At 32.9% G+C, this 27,487-nt stretch overlaps 3 protein-coding genes across 3 annotated transcripts; all 3 read right to left on the bottom strand.

Moving 5' to 3' along the window:
- Positions 1 to 3,444: 3,444 nt before the first annotated feature.
- Positions 3,445 to 5,213, bottom strand: LOC141719957 (cyclin-D2-1-like). Its single transcript, XM_074522315.1, has 5 exons — positions 4,958 to 5,213; positions 4,364 to 4,431; positions 3,982 to 4,201; positions 3,763 to 3,884; positions 3,445 to 3,675 (listed from the first exon to the last, which is right to left on the bottom strand). The coding sequence occupies exons 1-5, from the start codon at positions 5,211 to 5,213 to the stop codon at positions 3,445 to 3,447; spliced, it is 897 nt and encodes a 298-aa protein (XP_074378416.1).
- A 14,957-nt stretch (positions 5,214 to 20,170) lies between these two features.
- On the bottom strand, positions 20,171 to 20,714 carry LOC141719956 (cyclin-D2-1-like). Its single transcript, XM_074522314.1, has 3 exons — positions 20,708 to 20,714; positions 20,489 to 20,610; positions 20,171 to 20,401 (listed from the first exon to the last, which is right to left on the bottom strand). The coding sequence occupies exons 1-3, from the start codon at positions 20,712 to 20,714 to the stop codon at positions 20,171 to 20,173; spliced, it is 360 nt and encodes a 119-aa protein (XP_074378415.1).
- A 5,707-nt stretch (positions 20,715 to 26,421) lies between these two features.
- Positions 26,422 to 27,331, bottom strand: LOC141719955 (cyclin-D4-2-like). Its single transcript, XM_074522313.1, has 3 exons — positions 27,035 to 27,331; positions 26,684 to 26,770; positions 26,422 to 26,574 (listed from the first exon to the last, which is right to left on the bottom strand). Exons 1-3 carry the CDS (start codon positions 27,329 to 27,331, stop codon positions 26,422 to 26,424), a joined length of 537 nt encoding a protein of 178 aa, XP_074378414.1.
- Positions 27,332 to 27,487: the final 156 nt, after the last annotated feature.

The following is a 27,487-nucleotide window of genomic DNA, read 5'->3' as shown; positions in this document are numbered from 1 at the left end:
GCGTTAAACGAGTCATTTTTAATTCTTGAAAATTCGGTCATGCTCGAACCCGAAAAATTCAGATAAAAATTTCAGAGTTAGAAAAACCCAGATTTTAAAAAATCAGAATAAAAGCTTTCGGCCTAGATTAAATTCTAGGCTTTTTAAAAAATCCTGACAAGATCTGATTTTTTCTATATTAAATTCATTCTTAATAACAATTGTTAGAGTTGAAAGTTAATAATTATTTTTATAAGATATATATGTTTGTACGAGTTTTTCTTGGAAATTATTAAATAAAAAAAATAAAAGAATATCTTTTTTTCCTGATATTTAGCCTATTTCTTTCTACTCTTCAAAATATAATTTGTAGTGTCCAAAATACAATCTCTTACAATTTAAAATATTTATTATTTTTCCGATATGTAAGCCACTAACATATATCAATAAAGTAGTGGATGAAAGTTTAAAAAATGAGTAAAGCAGGGAGAGCGATTACCTATTATATGTATAAAGTCGCTATAGTGGAGAGAAGTAGTGTATGTGGTTACCTTTCATACTATAAATTTTTATTATTTTTGAATTTTTTTGAAATGTAAACAATTGGAAATGACATTATTTGCTATGAAATGTGTTTTTATTACCCATCGAAATCACCAAAGAAATTGAAAAGATGCTTGCTAATTTTTGTGGAGTTCGACTGATTCTGGTGGCCGTACGATCAACTGGATGGCCTGGGATCGTATGACTAAACACAAACATTCTGGAGGCTTGGGATTTAGAAGTTTTCGTGACTTTAATCTTGCAATGTTGGGAAAACAATGTTGGAGGCTGATCACGAACCCAAATAGTCTTACAGCTCAAATTTACAAAGCCAGATATTTTAAGGACACGTCGTTCTTGGAAGCCAGCTTGGGTTCTAGTCCGAGCTTCATTTGGAGAAGTCTGTTAGAAGCAAAGAATGTCATCTTAACTGGTTCAAGCTGGAGAGTTGGTACAGGAAATGATATTAATATTATTGGCCAGCCATGGTTGGGAAACAAGGAGAATGCATTTGTCATGACAGTATCTCCATCATTGTCAATCAAAAAGTCAGCTCCTTAATGTGCACAGGAACAGGAATTGGGATTGGGAAGTGATTGCAGATATCTTCAATAATAGGGATCAGGAAAGTATACAAGCAACTATCATTGAAGAAGAGTTGGATTCTGATATGCTACAATGGGATTGGGATATCACTGGTCAGTACACGGTGAAAAGTGCATATAACTTATTGCAGGTTCAAAAAGGAGCATGGACAGTTCATGATGATGATAGCTCTTGGAAAGCTCTCTGGAAAATTAAAGCTCCCAAGAAGGCTCTAAGTGTGCTATGGCGAGCCTTGACTCATTGTTTACCTACTAAAATGCAGCTTATCCAAAAAAGAGTTCAAGTTGACTCTTTGTGTGAAATTTGTAAGTCTGGTGTTGAAAATACAGCTCATATTTTTCTCCACTGCCCTTTTGCAGCTAGTTGCTGGGAGGTTTTGCAGGTTTCACCAGTGTGGGACTCGACTTGGGAATTTGCGAATTGGTTTGAGCAGTGTTTACTACATGAATCAAAGGAAAACAAAGTCAAGATGATTATGCTCTGCTGGTCTTTATGGCGGTATAGAAATGATGTGGTGTGGAACAAAAAAGTTTCGAGGCCAGAGCGTGTAGTTGCAGCTACTTTAGAATATCTCTCACAATGGAAGATAGCCCAAAATAGATTCTATAAGGTCCCTCTCCAACCGTCGATGCCTGGGGATGGGGCAGAAATTTGGGTAAAACCTCAACAGTACACAGTGAAGATTTCAGTAGATGCAGCCACATTCAATGACAGACATGCCACAGGGATGGGAAATGGTGGCCAGAGACTATACAGGTGGTCTTGTGAGCGCGAAAAACAAAACTTCTGCAGGAGCTTTTGCAACCCAGTATGGCAGAAGCTGTAGCAATCAAAGAAGTTTTGAGCTGGATAAAAGAAATGAAATGGGACAAGACTGTAGTGGAATCTGACTGCCTAGTGGCGATCCAGAGCATTCGAAGTTCAGTCCACATGCGCTCAAGGTTTGGACGCACTATTGAGGATTTGCAGGAGGATAATCAAAGGGTTAAACAACATGGAGTTGTATTTCATTAAACGGTCTGCGAATAGGTCGGCACACGACTTGCTCGATTGTCACATATGTATCCTGATCGTATATTTGACGGAAGCTCTATTCCGGTCATAGTTAAAGATTGTATTGTGCTTGATTCAGTTGAGAAATAAAACTTCTGCATTTTGGTCAAAAAAAAAAAACAAATGAGAGGGATATATATATATATATATATATATATAATGGAAGAAATATGTTTCAGGCCACGCGTGGGCTCATATTTTGAGAAAGCTGGCCTATACAAGTTCAATTTTCAAAAATACTCGTTTCAATAACTTTCGAAAGAAATTAATAGAATTTTTTGTGCATTTCTGTGCAATGAAATATTTAATATCTGTTTAATATTTCTATTCTCATTTTTGAATAATATTCATATGTATTTTAAAAAATAGAATACAAATATCAATGTCTAGTAATATCTCAATACAAAATTGAACATATATGATAATATATATATATATGTATAAAATTTAAAATGATGGTATTTAGTTTAATTGTTTAAAATATTTTTGTTATGAAAAAATTATATTAATATGTTTTAATTGTTTTTCTATTTCAAGGACTATTAATATAAATTTAAATTTTAAGATAAAAAATTTATACTTCAAAAAATACGTTGAAGTGAATTTTTCGGAAGAGGAGTGCATAAGTAAATTAATTATTTAATTTAATTTCAAAAAATTTGAAATACTAATATCTGCTCTTTATTCAATAAATATAAGTAAATTTAATAATAAATATAAATATTTATTTAGAAAACGAATTATAATATTATCTAAAAATATTAATGATATCTAGATTCGGATTCCAATATTTTCTTTTATGTTAGGTCAAGAAAGAATTTTTTGATCTAACACAACAATGTAAGCTTCAAAAGGGTTAATTATTTTAAATTTTGATATATATTCCAAAATATGCGTTTGAATAACACAATCTATATGAAATAATTTTTTTCATAACTTTTAGTATCTTAAAAACTAAATATAACTTCCAGTATCTTATAGATCAAATAGAAGTAATATTCAAAAGACCACGCAGTTTATAGCAAAATGCTTCCGTAAAACATTAAAACAATTGTCTGAATTACAACTAAGAAATAAAAAGAATAACTAACAATCCTATTCATTTCCTAACATGTAACTCCTATTCTGTCATCTGTGTTTATATATTTCTATGCGGGCACTTGCATGAAGCCAGCCACACCAAAACCACGATTCAATCGAAACTGTTGGGACTTGAGTAATGCATCAGAGGTCCATATTAAATGACTTGATCTCTTGAAATGATCAATCAAGCCTTCTCCTTTTCGGATCTTGATTAGCAGCGTTTGATGAACTAGGATCTGAAACAACTGTTCTCCCGTAGATTCTATAGCTCAAGAATGCTGCATCCAACACCCCAACAGGACTCCCGGACCCTGCTCGAGCTGCTACTGATACAGTACCATCAGGTAGATCAGTACTCGCTGCTATCTCTGTCAAATCTTCAATCATTTGAACACACTTCAGCAGCCTATCCTGCAAAGTCCAACAAATCATATGTTTAAGAAAAATACAAGAAGGTTTGTCCTGTCTTTTATTACAGTGGACACCGCAATTGTTTACCTTCTCAAAATGCATGACACCAGATATTGCCTTGTCAATCTCTGATTCCTGTGTTTCTCTCGTAACACAGATTGCAACAGCAGCTGAGATTTCCGAGGGCCTAAATTCTAGGAAATCAACACCTGCATTTTATTCCACCAAAATCTGTATCAAACACTTGGAACATCATAGTACCAAAATCAGTTAAGAAACTTTATTTTAATATTTTAACTGTGAGACCTTCAATTGTGTTCACTATGAACTGGCATGATTTATAGATCAATGATCCATACATCAGAGACTCTGATGGAATCATATCTTCACTTTTGAGCTTTCTAATGAAGAAATCTATATACGAAAACGGAGTACAAGCATACATCCTCCATTTCAAGCTGGCCAACACATTAAGCTCCATCGATTTTAATGACTGATATTCAAAAATAAAGCTAGGATCTGCCACCTGAATTAAAAAAAATGACATCTTCTTATAACTATCAAAGATTCGGACCAAGCTTTGATCATTAAATTAAAGCAGAGTATGTCACACAGGCCACAGCTAGCATAAACATCACATGCACACACGATACAGGCATGTCATAATCTTTAGAAGAATTTCGCTTGCCTGCAAATCAACAGTAGATGGCACTCCAACATCTTCCAATTTTGCTGCTAACAATAAGCAGGCCACAGCTACCAATTGAACACTCCAAATTTTTCAACCTATGCAATGCATATAAAGAAGAGACAATTAGCAATTTAGCATGTTAATACACACAGAAAAACTAAATTACGCTAAAAGCATTGACTTTAATTAATTTCATAGACTTACTAGATGTTCATAAACAGAAAGATAGCGATTCAAGTAATTAATCGCTAAGCAAATAGTCGGCGCTCCAGAACAAAAATGCCCATGAGCCTATTAATAAAAAACACAAAAACCCGAATCAGAAATTCCACATTGGCATCACTTCTAATTAGGCATCATTCACAAGGGCATAAGCAAAAAATGCAATAAAGATTATAAATTCATGTAAAGCATTTATCAAACAACAATGGTGACTAAAGGGGTATAAAATCCACCACTTTTTTTCTCTCAAACACAAAAAATTTAACAAAAATCGAAGAATGTCCTTTACTCAATTTAAAAAACAACAAAACTCAAGAAAGACACAAAGACAACCTTATACATCCAATCAACAGCTTCTTCTAATATCACATAATTCAAGTTCCTCATTAGCCAATCTTTCTAAATAATCACTAGCTGGGAGAAAATCTTTTTCTTTGTCAAACAAAGAACACACAACTTGATCACTCTGCATTGGAATAAGACCAATTAACGGCTCTGATCCATTGTCCACGAGATTATTAGAATCTATAAGATGGTTAAGATCATCAATGGCCTCAAGGTCATCAAAATGCAGACTATCAGTACAAAGCAGGTTTTCAAGACTAAAAGGGTCTGAGGCTGCCATTAAAACAAACAACAAAGGAGATTTTTAAAACAATTAAAATAAAGAATGAATGATTAAAGAGCTGATGATACAGAAAGAAATTAAATGAACTCCTAGAGATAGAGAAGTGAGCTGGGGTATATATAGGTATTGTGGTAGGGTGAGGGTCCAAGTGAGACCTGTGTACTAGTGCATTTTGATAAAAAACGGCTGAAAAGAAAAATATCTGTGATACTATTTTTTTTTGTTATAAATATATGAGATATTACTTTAATCCTATAAATATATTCTTTTGATACATATATTTTAATTTTCTAAAAAAAGATTGAATATGTTTTATTTTTTGAAGAAAAATAAAACAACATATATTTAATCTTTTTTATTAAAAAGGAAGAAAATTAAGTCAAGTTTAATTTATACCAATAATAATAACATATACTGATGATTGTGTATAATTTTTTCCTAAAGAAATATTTCTGTTAATTTTCATAGTTTATCAGTAAAAAGATTTTCGAAAAAGGTATATAATTTGACTTTCACTACGAGCAAATTCAACGATGAATTTAATTACATTTTCATATAATTATGACAAACACTTTTTAGATCGAACCTACTTTTTTGTCATTTACTTAACAATTAATGAAAAAATAACGTATCTCGTATTCATATTTTTTTTGAAATATTCATATTTGCTTTTTGAAGTTTAATATTTTTTTTAATTTTTGATCTCTCACTTTAAGATTTGGCCCATGCGGATCTAGGGTATAAATATCGATAATTTAACACTCTTGTATAAATAAAATTAAACCAATTATTCGTTAGTTTGAAATTTTCGCGTGCAAAATATTAAAATAATTTACCTAAAATAATTTACCTAATATCGCATTCCAACAATAAATGTAATTTTAAATACTAAATATAGTAATTCGTGCTAAAAATGTAAAGAATTCAAAAGATATGTTTAATTCAACTGAGAAAAAGTGTGACCGAGAAAAAATTCGGCTCAACTTGTAGTAACATAGACACGACGTATTTATTAATAAAATCCTAATCACATAAATGAAACCATAAAAGCTCGAATTTAACCTTGATTTAAAAAAATCAGAATCTTAGTCAGCGATGTCCATCTACTTCAAATTTTATTTGTTTTTCTTAAAAAAGATACTTTCAAAACTCGGAAAATCATAAGTTATGAATAAAGTCTGTAAAATTTGAATAAAGTCTTATATAGAACTTAACAGTTTTAATATATTATAAAAAATTAGAAATATGTTTTTTATTTTTTACAATAGTTTTAAAAATTAATTTTATAATTGTGAAGAAAGTATGCCAAGACTGTTATAAACATTACTCTTTAATTTTAAATTTAAACAATATTTTTAAAAAACTGATCAAAATATGTCATACATCTATTAGTGGTGGTAATTTTCCAACAAAATAGTTAAATTAACAAAATCACTTATTATTGTTAGAAAAGGTTATTGAGTCACAATGGTAGACCAAATATTAAACAGATTATACTAACTTAACATTTATACGAGAAAGAAAAATAATGCCAAAGTCGGAGATTATAAATTAATAAAAAGATAAAATATTTTTTAAATGTTCAAAAAATCAATATGTTCGAGATCTCGACCTTATATCTTAAGAAGTATAAAGCTAAAACTCTTATTCATGCGGTCAATATCATAAACATTCTTCATCGAATGATAAAAGTAATAATAACGAAAGAATCGATGATAACAAATAAAAATTAGGATTATTTATGAATAAAAGTCGTGGCGTGAAATTAATCACTGCGCTAAAGTTGAATTTGCCCCACTATGTACACACGAACTCATGACAATCAACCTACAGCGTTACACGACATCCGCCCATTGGTGTAGTACAGGGAGACAGATAGACAACACCTTTTGATCATTACCCAAAGTATGTGTATATAGTATGTGAATACAATTTTTGTTTGTCTATCAAAAAAGAGAGGTATCGATCTCCTTTTATAGGAATGAAAATTTATAACTCCAAGATAGTAAGAAGGTCATAGGTCACAAATAATGATGAGGGGGAGATGAAATCTAGAAGGTCTTAAAGAGAAATGTCTAAAAAACAAAAGGTCATACAAGTGAAAAGTCTTAAATAAAAAGACTCACATTTAAAAAGATTAGTTTTCTTTCGAAGCAAACAAATATTGAAATAAATGATAATAATAATTCTAACAATCCCTCACATGATGCAAAAGAAAATGTAGCTTGTGTAATAGGAGAAGTTTTATGGACAACGGATAATCAGTTTTGTAAGTATTAATGTCTTGTGGACTTGAATTGATACCCCGTGCAAACATATATGTCATACAACCATATTAGGTGAAAATAAAAATTCTTGAACCTTTCTTGGCAGTAAGTGAAGATATATATGCGCACTAAACCTTTCTCATATCAAAAGGTGTTCTTGCATGACATTAACCTTGATAATGCCTTTAACAATTTGTGTTATAAGATGCCCTACATTTTTATGTGGATATTTATGAATGCTCCAGAGTCCTTAGCCTACACGATCTCATAGGGAGTTGGGCGTAGCTCACATATTCATATAGGTAAGTTCATCAAGTTTGTATTGTCTTAAACCACCTATTACAAGGCTATGAACTTATTAAGAGCATTAACTCAACCTAACACATATGACAACAAAAAAATACTACAATTTTTCATTAAATTGGAATGGTGGTAGTAAAACATGAGTTCTTTTATGATTTAGTTTGACCCATTGAAATTTCTAAGATGGGTATCCATCATAATTCACTCTACATAGGCTTTAAAACCATTCCAATTGTGCTAACTCTTAGCACCATCCAAAGTCATAATGAGCACTTTTGTGATTTAACATAATTTACTCCACGATAGGGTTTAAACGTGTTTTATGCCAACTCTGGCAACAATATTTGATAAAGACCTTTGTAAAGAGGATCTGCAATATTCCCCTTTAACTTTACATACTCGAGTGATATCACATTACTACTGATCAAATTTACACACTATGGCATGTCTTAGGTGTCTATATTCTCTTTCTAATAAACATAGACTATTATCAACCTCAATTCACATGGCCTAACTCTTTTCTTCAAGTATATTCTTAGTGCTTGCGATCAATTATAAATATAATTTCTCTCCAACAATATGCATGTAACTCGGTCATTCTGATTAACAAAGTTATTATATTGTAGATGCATCTACAAAGTGAAAAATATAAATATTAACGAACTATTCTTCTCATTCTCAAGTAGCAACTTACTTTACAGAAGGAAAAAACTTTCAAACTAATCGGAGAGTTATAAAACACGTAACCTCATTATGTGGTAGCTTTTTAATATCAAAGTATTCATCCTGATATATATCAACCATCAATTTTATGTCACATTAATTCATGAAAACACAATAAATTTGACATGATAAAATTTATAAAAAAATGCCTTTATATTTATTTAGTAAAATTTAGGTCACACACCACACATGAGATACTTGCTGCAATAATGACAAGTAGTACAAATTCATTTGATTTTTCTACATAATTAGAGTGATGAGAAACCAATCATGTATAATGTTCCTTACATTACTCCCTCAAGAATACACTAGTCTTTCATGTATTTATTATTTAAAAAAAATTCATGTTCAAGCATCTCAATCGTCCATCTAACGCAAATGACTATTACATGAGACACGAAAATGATTGCTCAATTAACTAATATTGACATATTTTTTAACCCCCACAGTGAATTAACTGGGCATCAAAATTATAAACTCTAAAAAAAATAAATTTTGATTAAAAATCTCATTCTCTTATTATCTTACCACAAAAAAGATATATATATTTTTAACATTTTTATTATTATTTACAAGATATATTACTCATGTAACTGTCTAGCAAATATATTCTCATTTAAAAATCAAATAAGCATGAAGTTTATGCAATACATCACAATATTGTGAACAAATACAAGACTAATATACTATTATATACATCATTAACAGTTTTTGTTCACTACTACTCCTTAAAAAATAGAGCCACGAAATTTTCAATACTACGCCTCAAATATTTAATCAAGTATGTCTGAATATACCGAAAAATCACATATAACTTTACAATATATATTGCAAGTGTATCGTAAAAAGATGACATATAAATAAATAGAAGTCAAAAACTACACACTTAAGTTAAGAGCTTAATTCTAGCAAGATGTCCCACCCTTCTCGGGCATATTATCAAACAAGCATATTATTTAAACTATCATATTATTGATATCATATAAATCGTCTTAACAAAATAATATTCATTGCAACTCAATCTCGATATATTGGTATAAATCCGTTTAACAAACACAAGTTCAACTTTAGAATGTTAGAAAAGGTTATTGAGTCACAACGGTAGACCAAATATTAAACAAATTATACTAACTTAACATTTATACGAGAAAAAATAATAATGCCTAAGTCGGAGTTTATAAATTAACAAATAGATAAAATATTTTTTAAATGTTCAAAAAATCAATATGTTCGAGATCTCGACCTTATATATTAAGAAGTATAAAGCTAAAACTCTTATTCATGTGGTCAATATCATAAACATTCTTCATCGAATGATAAAAGTAATAATAACGAAAGAATCGATGATAACAAATAAAAATTAGGATTATTTATGAATAAAAGTCGTGGCGTGAAATTAATCACTGCGCTAAAGTTGAATTTGCCCCACTATGTACACGAACTCATGACAATCAACCTACAGCGTTACACGACATCCGCCCATTGGTGTAGTACAGGGAGACAGATAGACAACACCTTTTGATCATTACCCAAAGTATGTGTATATAGTATGAGAATACAATTTTTGTTTGTCTATCAAAAAAGAGAGGTATCGATCTCCTTTTATAGGAATGAAAATTTATAACTCCAAGATAGTAAGAAGGTCATAGGTCACAAATAATGATGAGGGGGAGATGAAATCTAGAAGGTCTTAAAGAGAAATGTCTAAAAAACAAAAGGTCATATAAGTGAAAAGTCTTAAATAAAAAGACTCACATTTAAAAAGATTAGTTTTCTTTCGAAGCAAACAAATATTGAAATAAATGATAATAATAATTCTAACAATCCCTCACATGAGGAAAAAGAAAATGTAGCTTGTGTAATAGGAGAAGTTTTATGGACAACGGATAATCAGTTTTGTAAGTATTAATGTCTTGTGGACTTGAATTGATACCCCGTGCAAACATATATGTCATACAACCATATTAGGTGAAAATAAAAATTCTTGAACCTTTCTTGGCAGTAAGTGAAGATATATATGCGCACTAAAACCTTTCTCATATCAAAAGGTGTTCTTGCATGATATTAACCTTGATAATGCCTTTAACAATTTGTGTTATAAGATGCCCTACATTTTTATGTGGATATTTATGAATGCTCCAGAGTCCTTAGCCTACACGATCTCATACGGAGTTGGGCGTAGCTCACATATTCATATAGGTAAGTTCATCAAGTTTGTATTGTATTAAACCACCTATTACAAGGCTATGAACTTATTAAGAGCATTAACTCAACCTAACACATATGACAACAAAAAAATACTACACTTTTTCATTAAATTGGAATGGTGGTAGTAAAACATAAGTTCTTTTATGATTTAGTTTGACCCATTGAAACTTCTAAGATGGGTATCCATCATAATTCACTCTACATAGGCTTTAAAACCATTCCAATTGTGCTAACTCTTAGCACCATCCAAAGTCATAATGAGCACTTTTGTGATTTAACACAATTTACTCCACGATAGGGTTTAAACGTGTTTTATGCCAACTCTGGCAACAATATTTGATAAAGACCTTTGTAAAGAGGATCTGCAATATTCCCCTTTAACTTTACATACTCGAGTGATATCACATTACTACTGATCAAATTTACACACTATGGCATGTCTTAGGTGTCTATATTCTCTTTCTAATAAACATAGACTATTATCAACCTCAATTCACATGGCCTAACTCTTTTCTTCAAGTATATTCTTAGTGCTTGCGATCAATTATAAATATAATTTCTCTCCAACAATATGCATGTAACTCGGTCATTCTGATTAACAAAGTTATTATATTGTAGATGCATCTACAAAGTGAAAAATATAAATATTAACGAACTATTCTTCTCATTCTCAAGTAGCAACTTACTTTACAGAAGGAAAAAACTTTCAAACTAATCGGAGAGTTATAAAACACGTAACCTCATTATGTGGTAGCTTTTTAATATCAAAGTATTCATCCTGATATATATCAACCATCAATTTTATGTCACATTAATTCATGAAAACACAATAAATTTGACATGATAAAATTTATAAAAAAATGCCTTTATATTTATTTAGTAAAATTTAGGTCACACACCACACATGAGATACTTGCTGCAATAATGACAAGTAGTACAAATTCATTTGATTTTTCTACATAATTAGAGTGATGAGAAACCAATCATGTATAACGTTCCTTACATTACTCCCTCAAGAATACACTAGTCTTTCATGTATTTATTATTTTAAAAAAATTCATGTTCAAGCATCCCAATTGTCCATCTAACGCAAATGACTATTACATGAGACACGAAAATGATTGCTCAATTAACTAATATTGATATATTTTTCAACCCCCACAGTGAATTAACTGGGCATCAAAATTATAAACTCTAAAAAAAATAAATTTTGATTAAAAATCTCATTCTCTTATTATCTTACCACAAAAAAGATATATATATTTTTAACATTTTTATTATTATTTACAAGATATATTACTCATGTAACTGTCTAGCAAATATATTCTCATTTAAAAATCAAATAAGCATGAAGTTTATGCAATACATCACAATATTGTGAACAAATACAAGACTAATATACTGTTATATACATCATTAACAGTTTTTGTTCACTACTACTCCTTAAAAAATAGAGCCACAAAATTTTCAATACTACGCCTCAATTATTTAATCAAGTATGTCTGAATATACCGAAAAATCACATATAACTTTACAATATATATTGCAAGTGTATCGTAAAAAGATGACATATAAATAAATAGAAGTCAAAAACTACACACTTAAGTTAAGAGCTTAATTCTAGCAAGATATCCAACCCTTCTCGGGCATATTATCAAACAAGCATATTATTTAAACTATCATATTATTAATATCATATAAATCGTCTTAACAAAATAATATTCATTGCAACTCAATCTCGATATATTGGTATAAATCCGTTTAACAAACACAAGTTCAACTTTAGAATGTTAGAAAAGGTTATTGAGTCACAACAGTAGACCAAATATTAAACAAATTATACTAACTTAACATTTATACGAGAAAAAAAAATAATGCCTAAGTCGGAGTTTATAAATTAACAAATAGATAAAATATTTTTTAAATGTTCAAAAAATCAATATGTTCGAGATCTCGACCTTATATATTAAGAAGTATAAAGCTAAAACTCTTATTCATGTGGTCAATATCATAAACATTCTTTATCGAATGATAAAAGTAATAATAACGAAAGAATTTATGATAACAAATATAAATTAGGATTACTTATCTGAATAAAAATTCGTGGCGTGAAATTAATTACTGCGCTAAAGTTGAATTTTTCCAACTACGTACACACAGACTCATGACAATCAACTTCCAGCATTACACAACATCCGCTTCACTGGTGTAGTACAGGGAGACACATAGACCACACCTTTTGATCATTGCCCAAAGTATGTGTATATAGTATGAGAATACGATTTTTGGTTGTCTATCTAAAAAGAGAGGTATAGATCTCCTTTTATAAGAGTGAAAATTTATAACTCCAAGATAGTTAGAAGGTCATAGGTCACAAATAATGATGATGCGGAGATGAAGGAAGGTAACTGTCTCAAAAACAAAAGGTCATACAAGTGAAAAGTCTTAAATAAAAAGACTCACAATTAAAAAGATTAGTTTTGTTTTGAAGCAAACAAATATTGGAATAAATAATAATATTAATTTCAACAATCCCCCACATGATGCAAAAAATTGAAAATTTCTTGATTTTAGCCGAATTCAATTTTTTATAGTAAAAAATATTAATTAATATATCAAAATTCTTTAAAATTTATAAAATGTAATGGATCATATTCAAATTCAAAATGAGTATATTTGTATTATACATAAGAAAATATTTTAAAATATAAATTACATATGTCTAAACTTTAAATAATATTTTACAATTCAAGTTGAATATCACCGTATAGTACTGAATTTCTTAAAATCTTATTTAAATATGTAATTTATAATACCCCACCTATTTTTTAAAAATGATTATAGACATCGGTTGATAAAGATACTGATGTCTTACAACACCTTTAACATCCGTTTTTAAAGTGACCGATGTTAAAACTGCTTTTAACATCGGTGACATTTTTAACCGATGTTAAAGGGGTGATGTCGTAGGCACTATTTCCTGGCTAAAAAATGCATTCCGAGGAAGATTTTGAGATATTTTCCACTTACATCGCGGTTGCAACGATTGTACATGTCATCTCGTATTGATGAGAGTATGAGGTATCACAAGAATAGAGAGGTTACTGAGAGGATTATGACACACCCAGCGGACGGGGAAGAGTGGAAAAGTTTTGACATGAATTATCCAGATTTTTCGCATGATATTCGAAATATTAGACTTGGGCTTGCTGCAGATGGATTCTCTCCCTACAGCAACAAATCTTCCACATGGCCTGTTATTATGGTTGTGTACAATCTCCCTCCTTCTATGTGCATGAAGGATCCATTCTTGTTCATGACACTACTCATACCCGGGGATAAAGATCCCATGAGAGACATCAATGTCTACTTGAGACCACTTATTGATGAGCAGAGACAGTTGTAGAGTGTTGGTGTACAAACATATGACAAACTAATTTTAATTTGAGAGCAACACTGCTGTGGACAGTCAATGACTTCCTGGCATTGGCAATATTGAGCGGTTGGTCAACAAAAGGAAAACTAGCTTGTCTAGTTTGTATGAGGAATGCCAGGGCCTCACAACTTCCTCAAGTCTACTTTCTGGGAAATAGTAAAGAAATTTAGAAGACTGGGCCATCATCATACGCGGAAAATAGGATGGCAAGTTCGTAATAAATGTGTGCAAATTGCTTTTCGACCACATGGGAAAGGTTATGCAAAGTCTAGGGCTGATGGATTTGGTGTGACTCAAAATTTTACACATTTCTCCATTTTATTTGAGCTTTCATATTGGGACTCGCTACGTCTACGTCATTGCATTGATATCATGCATGCTGAGAAGAATGTCTTTGATAATTTCTTTCACACAATAATGGGTAGTAAAAAAATCCAAGGATACTAATAATGCAAGAAAAGATTTCAAAGCATTTGGTATTAGAGAAGAGTTATGGATGCGAGGGAAAACAAAAGCCCAAGCACCATACACTTTCTTGAGAGCAACAACTTCAAGTTTATACATGGATTAGTAGTCTAAAAATGCCAGATGGTTGTGCATCAAATATTGCGAGATGTAGCAAGTTAGAGAAGAAGAAGTTGAGTGAAGTGATTACATTATAAATTAATTTCATATAACAATATATTGTTAATTAAATAATTATTAAAATATTTATAATTATTACATCTAACTTGTTTTATTTCCTATTACTATTGTATGTTTATTATCTATATGCATCTCTTATTTGGCTCTTTTGTGCAGGCCTACTCTACCTTTGACCCAAAATATGGGACAAAAAATCATGCCCATGAGACTGTTAATAGGCATATGCACAGAAATATGCACAAAACTTTGTGCAACGAGCAAACATGTATCAAGATGATTATTGCTTGATAATTGGAATTCACCCAAATTTCAGAAAAAATCAGATGCTGCTAAAAAAACGAGAGAATGTCAAAAAATTCCTCACACTTCCGGTGCCACTTCCTTTTAGCGTGTGGTTGGGTATGACAACTTACATTTAAACTTGTTAATTTAATATGACATTAAGATATCAACAGTGAATTTATTTTGTATATGCTTTCATCTTGAATTTGTACTCGATAGGATATAGAAGAAAAAACTTGCATGGAACCAAAATTAATTGACCTCTTTGTTCACTTGCACACCAAGGATAAGGAGAATAAGGAATTCACATCGGAGGTTGTTCGTTTATTAGTGGTACGTTTTTATATTGTTCCGTGCTTCGGTTTCTTATATTTTTAGTTTTGAACCTCGTTCTGACAGTTTATTTTAAAAACATATTTGTCTATAAAATTGTATATGTACACATGGGTAATATTTGGTAGGTTAAAAATTCAACCTTTATACTTTATAAAATCATATGTTCCTTGTTTTTTTATTTAGCATTAATTTGAACTCTTTTTTTATGGTTTTATTTTTTTTTCATTTTAGAAATTTTGTTTACAGATAATGCCTTTTTTATTTCCAGTTTAATTTGACTTTACATTTTTATTGTTTGTAATTTTTTACACATGCATCTAGGAACACTATCTAGTAAAGTGTGGAGAGCACAACGAGAATCCTTTGGAAGCACCAATTGATACATGGGTAGAAGTTGTGGGTGTTCAAAAAAATGCCATCATCGATATTCCACGCACGAGTGCTTCCAAACTTATACGTATGTTTATTAATTATATAATATGCACTGCATTTGTATTCTTATCATTCTATTTATATCGTTCATTATGTCATTTTTTTCTAATCTACTTATATATATGTATTTGTTTGTGTGTGCCCGTGTAGCTCTTTCTCCTGAATCTGGTAAAAGGAGTCGTCGACAATATGTTGATGATGAGTCAGGTGCTTCCACTGGAAGATTTTTTGTTGAGCGCATGGCAGACAATCTTGTCATGCAAGAAGTGGACCACATTGTAGCATTTGCACGTACACATTCTGATTAATTTGACCTCGCACCAGAGCAAGTCAATATTTTGACACAATCTGTGGTGGCGAGATTAAGTGACCTGCCATCGGACCACCCAATCGACAACTATGAGGGAACTTGTGCAGGCGATGGTGTCAGTGTTAAACGATGTCCAGAAAAGTAACCCTGCTGCTAGAAACTGCCAAAAGGTATATTGTGGTCCAATCATTTCGTAAACATTATATTTTGTTTATTGTTCTAATATTATTCAGAAAAAGCAAAAAAAAAAAGACAATTAAATGAGAGTCACTATTTTAAGTTATCTAGAAATTAGTAACTTGGGTAAGACGAGATGCACCAAATTGAGAGATAAATAAAAATCGGTAATTATGGGGTAAGAGTCACCAATTTTAGTTGTCAAGCTACTAGTGACTTATATTTAAATATTTTGGTTTACTGAGGTACGACATAATATGTTAGTAAACTGAAATTTGTCAAAGGAGATAAATTATATAAAATAGCACCAAAACTGGCCAGGTCATATTCGTGGACCCTGGACAGTCTATAGGTTGTAGCTACTAATCACTTTCACCCTTTCTGCCATCTTGTTATTTATGGGCAAGTCTAGCAGGCTCAAGTAAGGTTCAGACCGTATTTAGAACATCAATTACTCTATAATATTTATATAGAATGCCTCAAGTTAATATTTCAGTTAGGTGTATTGTGATCGAAATCTACTATACTCTAGTTCTTATTCTTAATTAAGTTGGTCTGTTATAAATTTTAGTGCGAGATAAGTTAATTACAAATATTAGACACATGTGGAATTTTGTATATATATTCATGCAACTTTTTTATTTTATATCCTAACTACTATCAGAACAATATAGTTGGTAACTTCGTAACAGTCTTTCACTTTATCATTTATCATTTCACATCCTGGTCATCCTTAGTGTAAAGTTTACTTTATGTCTAATTCTGTTGGGGGTTTGAGGAAATCAAATTTATATAACTTTTTTTAATATTGCAGGGTAAGAGGATCGCTCTTGAGACTGAGTATCATTCTGATGAAGATGATAATGGAAATCAATCACGTTCTCCACGTCAAAGTCGTAGTCGAAGTGGTAACTCTAACGGGATTTGGATCAGTTTGGAGATTGACATACCAGTTGGTTCCAGTTATAGGGCTGGTTTATGTTAACTTCGAATATATTAGTTTAGTGGCTAACTTTTGCAGCTTGGGGGCGACTTATGCCTTCTTTTGGATATTAGCTGACTAATGGGTTTAGGCAGAATTATGCTTTCATTTGCTATAACTGTGTGACATATGCTTTAACTGTGTGACATATGCTTGTCTTATAACTATGCGACGTATGTCTGTCTTATAACTGTGCGACATATGTTTGTCGGATTTGGGATGTTTCTCTTTTTGCCTGATGCTTAATATGGATTTGACTACTTGATTAATTTTTCTAAACGTGTTGTAATATTTTGTATGGGTTATTAGTTTGTATGTGTTGAGAAATCTGTGAATGAATCACTGGTTTAATTATACAATTTGAGGACAATGGTAAAAACATAGGTATACTATAAACTAGCCACAGAATCTTTCACAACATGTGATTAAAACGATGAATTCCGTCGTAGTACTGAGCTTATTTGAGAATTTTAGGTCGGATTTCGTCGCTACCGTAGGCATATGAGCGTACTTACTGGGCATATTTATGTTGGTACCTGTCACAAAAAAGGGGACTATATGACGGATTTCGTCATAATTTCTGTGCAATTTTATGACCGATTGTGTCACAATTCTAAAAATTATGCGATGGATAATGTCGTAATTCTGGGAATAGTTCTGACGAATTACGCCACAAATTTAAAAACAATTATGACTGATTTCGTCGCACTTTGTGTTTTTTTCTTTTTTTAATGATTGTTTTTATTTAGTATAAGACCCACAAATAACTTGCGACTAAATAAGATAGTACGACAGAATAAGAACTTATGACACATGTATTTATGACAGTTTTTTTCCGTCACAAAGTCGGTCAATTGCGACAGATTTTTTGTATTTATTCTATCGCAAAACCCCTTCCTCTTGTAGTGTGAACTCAATGTTCCCATGGTTCCAACATTTAGGGATGTTTATGCATGCTAATCTTGGAGTAAAGATAAAAACATTATGTATGTGCATATAAGAATGTAAACATTTATCGTAAATAAATTTTAATGAATCTACAATACAAATTCCAAACTTCACATATGAGACAGAGTGATACAAGAAATTCAAAAAAAATGCTAATATATGTAGTACATATTTCTTGAGGAAAAAAGATCAATAAAATTTTCTCAGGTGAGAAGAAAGGTATTGAAGGAATTGCGGGCATAGTAGTTGGTTTAGAAGTAGGGATGGAAGGAAGATGAGGTAGTGTTAGTTTTGGGAGGGTCGGCATCGTGGGGATTGGCATAGATGGAACCTGTGCGCTTGGCAAAGCTGGGATCGTAGGCATCGAAACAGCGAGAAGAGGTGGAAATGCGACCTTGGGTAGCGTAGGCATGGCTGGTAACGGAGGTAATGCAGTATTGGGCGGGGACGAGATTGTAATCATTGGGGGCAAGGTAGCGGAGGGACTATTCTGCAAGAGATGCCTTGTTCCTAGACTTTATGGAGAGACTTATATTTTAGAGGAAGTTATGATGAACTTTGCACTTCAGTTGGTTTATAAAAGGGAAAATATTGATTTGATGACAGGTTGTTGAACAAACTATAAAGATTGCATGAGTTTATTTAGCTTTCTAATTGACTGATCGATTTTTTTGACAGCATAAATTGTCAAAACATAAAATTGGATACGGCTGACTACCTACCAACTCACACAAAGTATTCAATTATACACACATGACCGCTAAAGGGCTTCAAATTGGGGCTATAGACTGTAATTCGTGTCCGGCAATGCTGCTCGCAAGCACCTCTAACTCGAATTTGCGAGCACTTTGAACTCGAACTCTTTTAACTGAACTCAACTTGACTCGAACTTCTATACAAGTCGGTCTATACATTCACATTTATTTAGTTAAAATGAGTCACAATGAGTGCATACCAAGTGTGATTAGAACTCGACTCGAATTTGAGAACTCGGCTCGATTCTAACTCGAACTCAATATCTAGTAATATCTCAATAAAAAATTGAACATATATGATAATATATATATATATATATATATATGTATAAAATTTAAAATCATGGTATTTAATTTAATTGTTTAAAAAATTTTTGTTATGAAAAATTATATTAATATGGTTTAATTGTTTTTCTATTTCAAGGACTATTAATATAAATTTAAATTTTAAGATAAAAAATTTATACTTCAAAAAATACGCTGAAGTGAATTTTTTGGAAGAGGAGTGCATAAGTAAATTAATTATTCAATTTAATTTCAAAAAATTTGAAATACTAATATCTGCTCTTTATTCAAAAAATATAAGTAAATTCAATAATAAATATAAATATTTATTTAGAAAACGAATTAAAATATTATCTAAAAATATTAATGATATCTAGATTCGGATTCCAATATTTTCTTTTATGTTAGGTCGGGAAAGAATCTTTTGATCTCACACAACAATGTAAGCTTCAAAAGGGTTAATTATTTTAAATTTTGATATATATTCTAAAATATGCGTTTGAATAACACAATCTATATGAAATAATTTTTTTCATAACTTTTAGTATCTTAAAAACTAAATATAACTTCCAGTATCTTATAGATCAAATAGAAGTAATATTCAAAAGACCACGCAGTTTATAGCAAAATGCTTCCGTAAAACATTAAAACAATTGTCTGAATCACAACTAAGAAATAAAAAGAATAACTAACAATCCTATTCATATCCTAACATGTAACTCCTATTCTGTCATCTGTGTTTATATATTTCTATGCGGGCACTTGCATGAAGCCAGCCACACCAAAACCACGATTCAATCGAAACTGTTGGGACTTGAGTAATGCATCAGAGGTCCATATTAAATGACTTGATCTCTTGAAATGATCAATCAAGCCTTCTCCTTTTCGGATCTTGATTAGCAGCGTTTGATGAACTAGGATCTGAAACAACTGTTCTCCCGTAGATTCTATAGCTCAAGAATGCTGCATCCAACACCCCATCAGGACTCCCGGACCCTGCTCGAGCTGCTACTGATACAGTACCATCAGGTAGATCAGTACTCGCTGCTATCTCTATCAAATCTTCAATCATTTGAACACACTTCAGCAGCCTATCCTGCAAAGTCCAACAAATCATATGTTTAAGAAAAATACAAGAAGGTTTGTCCTGTCTTTTATTACAGTGGACACCGCAATTGTTTACCTTCTCAAAATGCATGACACCAGATATTGCCTTGTCAATCTCTGGTTCCTGTGTTTCTCTCGTAACACAGATTGCAACAGCAGCTGAGATTTCCGAGGGCCTAAATTCTAGGAAATCAACACCTGCATTTTATTCCACCAAAATCTGTATCAAACACTTGGAACATCATAGTACCAAAATCAGTTAAGAAACTTTATTTTAATATTTTAACTGTGAGACCTTTCATTGTGTTCACAATGAACTGGCATGATTTATAGATCAATGATCCATACATCAGAGACTCTGATGGAATCATATCTTCACTTTTGAGCTTTCTAATGAATAAATCTATATACGAAAACGGAGTACACGCATGCATCTGTTAGAAGTCAAACTCTCTCTAGAAGATATCACAACAGCTGGTTCGAATAAATATTTTAAATATCTAACATGATAGGAAGTCAAGCATCAATATCAGCAGCTAGTTAAACCCATGATAAATGGTGGGCAAAATAAATGTTACAGTATGCAAGATTGATGGTCAAATATGTGTAAGCACAAATGGAAAAGGTGTCACCCTTAGAAGTGTACACGCAGTAGCTAAATAAATATGATGGCGTAGAACATGGTAGGCTTGCAGATTACAAGACTTCATCTAGGTTTGAAGTAATACAATGTTAGCTTAAAGTCCTCATGTATTAACTAGACAGTAAATGTCAAAGAAAGCATGCATGCAGCTGGCTAAGTTTAACGCGGTATCATCAAGTAGTATAAATATAGGTTAAGTATTTGTTTGTAAAAAAACACACCTGAAAAGAAAAAACACAGAATAGTTGTTAACAAAGCTGAAGCTCTTTGTTGAGAAAAATAGCCAGCAGCCTTGTTTTATGTCAAGAGTGAAAAAGTTGTAGCTTATTATTGTTATTAATATATACAATTGTGTGTTTGGTTTATTATCAAAAATATAAATATTTGTGAGGTCCATTTTTTCGTTTCCAACAAGTGGTATCCGAGCCAAGGTTACGTTCGTGAAAAATGGCAAATATGGTGCAACCCAACATTCCAAAATTGACGTCCACAAATTATGGGAACTGGAGTATTCAAATGAAGGTATTACTCGGTTCCTACGATAATTGGGATATTGTCGAAAGCGGGTATGACGAGCCCACAGATGCAGCCGCTGAAGCAGCCCTGTCAAATGCTGAGAAGATGATTTTGAAAGAGACCCGGAAAAAAGATAAAAAGGTGTTATATACAATTATTCAAGGAGTTGACGAATCAACCTTTGAAAAAATTTCAAATGCAAAAACGGCGAAAGACGCGTGGGAGATTCTGCAGAAATCATTCCAGGGTGTCGAGAAAGTCAAAAAGGTTCGTCTCCAAGTACTACGTGGGGAGTTCGAAAATTTGAAGATGAAGAGTTCTGAAAATATTGGTGAATTTTTTACGCGTTTAAAAACGGTGACAAATGAGATGAAAAGAAATGGTGAAAGTCTCGACGATGTTCGGGTCATAGAAAAGTTGCTCCGTTCATTAACAAGAAAATTTGATTATGTTTTTACTTCTATCGAAGAATCAAAAGACTTGTCCACGATTTCTATTGATGAGCTCGTAGGTTCTCTTCAAGCCCACGAGCAGCGAATGAACCAGTATGATGATGTAAGCCATTTGGAAAAGGCGTTGCAAAGTAAGGTGTCCATTGGTGACAGTTCTGGCAGTAGCTGTTATGCACGTGGCAGAGGTGGCTTTAGAGTGGCTACCGTGGTGGACGAGGACGAGGAAGGCAGTCTTTCAATAGAGGCCAGACATCTGAAGGATATCATCCATTTGGTCGTAGTCAAAATTTTAGAGGCCAAGGACGAGGCGGATATCAACAACGAGGTGATAAGTCTCAATATCAGTGCTATAACTGTAATAAATATGGTCATTTCAGTTATGAGTGTAGAGCACCAAAGGTGGAAGAAAGAAGCCATTTTGCAGCAGCAAAAGAAGACAAAGATGTTGGCACTGCTATGTTCCTCACTTACAAAGGAGACGAGGAAAGCAAGAAGAATGTTTGGTATCTTGACTCAGGGGCCAGTAATCACATGACTGGTCACAAGGAATTATTCACGGAGATTGACGACACCATCAGCGGAGAAGTTACTTTTGGTGACTCGTCAAAGATTCCGGTGAAAGGAAAAGGTACTGTCACGATCATGTCAAAGAAAGGTGAAAAGAAATATATAAATGATGTTTATTATATTCCTGCATTGAAAAATAATATTATCAGTCTTGGCCAACTTGTGGAGAAAGGATATAATATACAGATGCAGGATAATTCCCTCATCATCAGAAATCAAGTTGAGGAATTGATTGCAAATGTGGAGATGTCAAAGAATCGATTGTTTACGCTTGATATGCAAACGAATATGCAGAAGTGCTTAAAGTCGGTCATTAAAAATGACTCGTGGTTGTGGCATTTGAGATATGGTCATCTTGGATTTTCTGGCCTGAAATTATTGTCAAAAACAAAAATGGTGGACGGTTTGCCAGAAATCAATGAACCAGAAAATTTGTGTGAAGCATGTGTAAAGGGAAAACAACATCGACAAAGTTTTCCTGTTGGAAAATCATGGAGAGCCAGGAGGCCATTGGAGATTGTTCACACAGATATTGCTGGTCCATTTGATATCTCATCACTTGGAGGTAATAGATATTACCTAACATTTATCGATGATTTTAGCAGGAAAAGTTGGGTGTATATCATCAAAGAAAAGTCAGAAGCTCTTGATAAATTCAAGGAGTTCAAAGCACTGGCAGAAAAGCAAAGTGGTCATTATTTGAAGGTACTCAGATCAGATAGAGGAGGCGAGTATACTTCTAATCTGTTCAGAAGCTTTTGTAGAGCACATGGAATCAATCATCAGTTAACAACGACCTATACTCCTCAACAAAATGGCGTTGCAGAAAGAAAGAATCGCACTATTCTTGACATGGCAAGGAGCATGGTGAAAGCAAAGCACATGCCAAGAACTTTCTGGGCGGAAGCCGTTCAATGTGCAGTTTATTTGTTGAATCGTTGTCCAACAAAAAGTGTCAGAAACAAAACTCCGAATGAAGCATGGAGTGGTAGCAAACCATCAGTTGGACATCTCAGAATTTTTGGATGTATTGCATATGCCCATGTTCCTGATCAGAAAAGAAAGAAGTTGGATGATAAAGGCGAGAAATGCATCTTTACCGGATATGACAAAAGAAGCAAGGCATACAGACTCTACAATCCCCTAACGAAGAAATTAATCATTTCTCGAGATGTTGAGTTCGATGAATCAGATTATTGGAGATGGAGCGAGGAAGAAAGAAAAGTTGTCGGCTTATTCTTTAATGGTGATGATGATGACGGTGACAACCTCAATAATGAAGATGACGAAGATGATGATCAAACTCCTCCACCAAGTCCAAATCAACAAACACCTAGATCGACACCATCCACGGGAGGAAGCAGCAGTTCAGGGGGAGCACCGAGAAAGATGCGGAGTCTGGATAATATTTATGAAGCAACAAGTCCGGTACAAACAACCTTTGATTATTCCTTATTTTGCTTAATGGCTGAATGTGACCCAGTTACATTTGAGGAAGCTTCTGAAGAAAGCAAATGGAACAAAGCCATGGATGAGGAAATTGGCGCAATCAAGAAAAATGATATATGGGAGCTCACAGATCTTCCAGAAGGACATAAAGCAATTGGCGTCAAGTGGGTCTACAAGACAAAGACAAATCAGGACGGTGAAGTGGAAAAGCACAAGGCGAGGCTAGTGGCTAAAGGCTACAAGCAGCGATATGGCATTGACTATGATGAGGTGTTTGCTCCAGTTGCACGAGTTGACACCATCAGACTTCTTACAGCAATTGCCGCTCAAAATCAATGGAAGATTTTTCAGATGGACGTGAAGTCGGCATTTCTGAATGGTTATCTTGAAGAAGAAGTCTATATTGAGCAGCCTCCCGGATATGTTCATAAAGGCAAGGAAGATAAAGTCTATCGGCTGAAAAAAACATTATATGGTTTGAAGCAAGCTCCGCGAGCATGGAATACAAGGGTTGATGAATATTTTCAGAAAAATGGTTTCGTGAAGAGTCCATACGAGCATGCCCTCTATACAAAGACAAATTCAGGGGGAGATATTATGATCGTGTGCTTGTACGTGGATGACATGATCTTTACAGGAAACAACCCTGGTATGTTTGATGATTTTAAGAAAGTTATGACTAACGAATTTGAGATGACAGATATTGGTCAAATGTCATACTTTCTTGGAGTCGAGGTGAAGCAAAAGAAAGATGGGATTTTTATGTCTCAGAAAAAATATGCGGAGCAAATTTTAAAGAAGTTCAAAATGGAGGAATGCAAGCCAGTAAGCACGCCAGCAGAACCGAGCATAAAGCTCAGAGTTGATTCAACAAGGGATTCGGTAAATCCGACGTTGTTCAAAAGTTTGGTTGGAAGTCTGAGGTACCTAACTTTTACTCGTCCAGATATAATGTATGCAGTTGGATTGGTCAGTAGGTACATGGAAAAGCCGAAACAAGATCACTTCATGGCAGCTAAAAGGATTTTGAGGTACATAAAAGGTACACTTGATCAAGGTCTGTTTTACACGCATTCTCAAAATTCAAAATTAGTTGGCTACTCAGACAGTGACTATGGCGGTGACTTGGATGACGGGAAAAGCACTTCAGGCTATATTTTTCATATTGGTTCAGCGATATTTTCGTGGTCATCAAAAAAGCAGCAGACAGTTGCCCTCTCAACATGTGAGGCGGAGTACATGGCAGCAGCAGCATGCGCATGTCAGGCTATGTGGCTAGGCTACATATTGGGAGAGTTAAATATTACGAAGGAAGGTCCGGTTCAAATTTATGTGGATAATAAATCCGCTATTTCTCTCGCGAAAAATCCAGTGTCACACAGTCGCAACAAACACATCAACATAAAATATCATTTTCTTCGCGAACAAGTAAATGATAAAATTGTGGAACTGGTACACTGCAAGACCGAAGAAAATTTAGCGGATATCTTTACGAAGCCATTAAAGCCGGACGTGTTTGCAAAAGTAAAAGAAAAGCTCGGGATGGAAAGTCGAGTTTGAGGGGGAGTGTTAGAAGTCAAACTCTCTCTAGAAGATATCACAACAGCTGGTTCGAATAAATATTTTAAATATCTAACATGATAGGAAGTCAAGCATCAATATCAGCAGCTAGCTAAACCCATGATAAATGGTGGGCAAAATAAATGTTACAGTATGCAAGATTGATGGTCAAATATGTGTAAGCACAAATGGAAAAGGTGTCACCCTTAGAAGTGTACACGCAGTAGCTAAATAAATATGATGGCGTAGAACATGGTAGGCTGGCAGATTACAAGACTTCATCTAGGTTTGAAGTAATACAATGTTAGCTTAAAGTCCACATGTATTAACTAGACAGTAAATGTCAAAGAAAGCATGCATGCAGCTGGCTAAGTTTCACGCGGTATCATCAAGTAGTATAAATATAGGTTAAGTATTTGTTTGTAAAAAAACACACCTGAAAAGAAAAAAATACAGAATAGTTGTTAACAAAGCTGAAGCTCTTTGTTGAGAAAAATAGCCAGCAGCCTTGTGTTTATGTCAAGAGTGAAAAAGTTGTAGCTTATTATTGTTATTAATATATACAATTGTGTGTTTGGTTTATTATCAAAAATATAAATATTTGTGAGGTCCATTTTTTCGTTTCCAACAGCATCCTCTATTTCAAGCTGGCCAACACATTAAGCTCCATCGATTTTAATGACTGATATTCAAAAATAAAGCTAGGATCTGCACCTGAATTAAAAAAAATGACATCTTCTTATAACTATCAAAGATTCGGACCAAGCTTTGATCATTAAATTAAAGCAGAGTATGTCACACAGGCCACAGCTAGCATTAACATCACATGCACACACGATACAGGCATGTCATAATCTTTAGAAGAATTTCGCTTGCCTGCAAATCAACAGTAGATGGCACTCCAACATCTTCCAATTTTGCTGCTAACAATAAGCAGGCCACAGCTACCAATTGAACACTCCAAAATTTTTCAACCTATGCAATGCATATAAAGAAGTGACAATTAGCAATTTAGCATGTTAATACACACAGAAAAACTAAATTACGCTAAAAGCATTGACTTTAATTAATTTCATAGACTTACTAGATGTTCATAAACAGAAAGATAGTGATTCAAGTAATTAATCGCTAAGCAAATAGTCGGCGCTCGAGAACAAAAATGCCCATGAGCCTATTAATAAAAAACACAAAAACCCGAATCAGAAATTCCACATTGGCATCACTTCTAATTAGGCATCATTCACAAGGGCATAAGCAAAAAATGCAATAAAGATTATAAATTCATGTAAAGCATTTATCAAACAACAATGGTGACTGAAGGGGTATAAAATCCACCACTTTTTTCTCTCAAACACAAAAAATTTAACAAAAATCGAAGAATGTCCTTTACTCAATTTAAAAAAACAACAAAACTCAAGAAAGACACAAAGACAACCTTATACATCCAATCAACAGCTTCTTCTAATATCACAAATTCAAGTTCCTCATTAGCCAATCTTTCTAAATAATCACTAGCTGGGAGAAAATCTTTTTCTTTGTCAAACAAAGAACACACAACTTGATCACTCTGCATTGGAATAAGACCAATTAACGGCTCTGATCCATTGTCCACGAGATTATTAGAATCTATAAGATGGTTAAGATCATCAATGGCCTCAAGGTCATCAAAATGCAGGCAATCAGTTTCAGTACAAAGCAGGTTTTCAAGACTAAAAGGGTCTGAGGCCGCCATTAAAACAAACAACAAAGGAGATTTTTAAAACAATTAAAATAAAGAATGAATGATTAAAGAGCTAATGATACAGAAAGAAATTAAATTACTTAACAATTTATGAAAAAATAACGTATCTCGTATTCATATTTTTTTTGAAATATTCATATTTGCTTT

Source organism: Apium graveolens, chromosome 4 (genome assembly GCF_009905375.1).
Source record: "Apium graveolens cultivar Ventura chromosome 4, ASM990537v1, whole genome shotgun sequence".
NCBI classification, from domain to species: Eukaryota; Viridiplantae; Streptophyta; class Magnoliopsida; order Apiales; family Apiaceae; genus Apium; species Apium graveolens.
The sequence above is the reverse complement of the archived record's forward strand: the minus strand, read 5'-3'. Positions and strand labels throughout refer to the sequence as shown.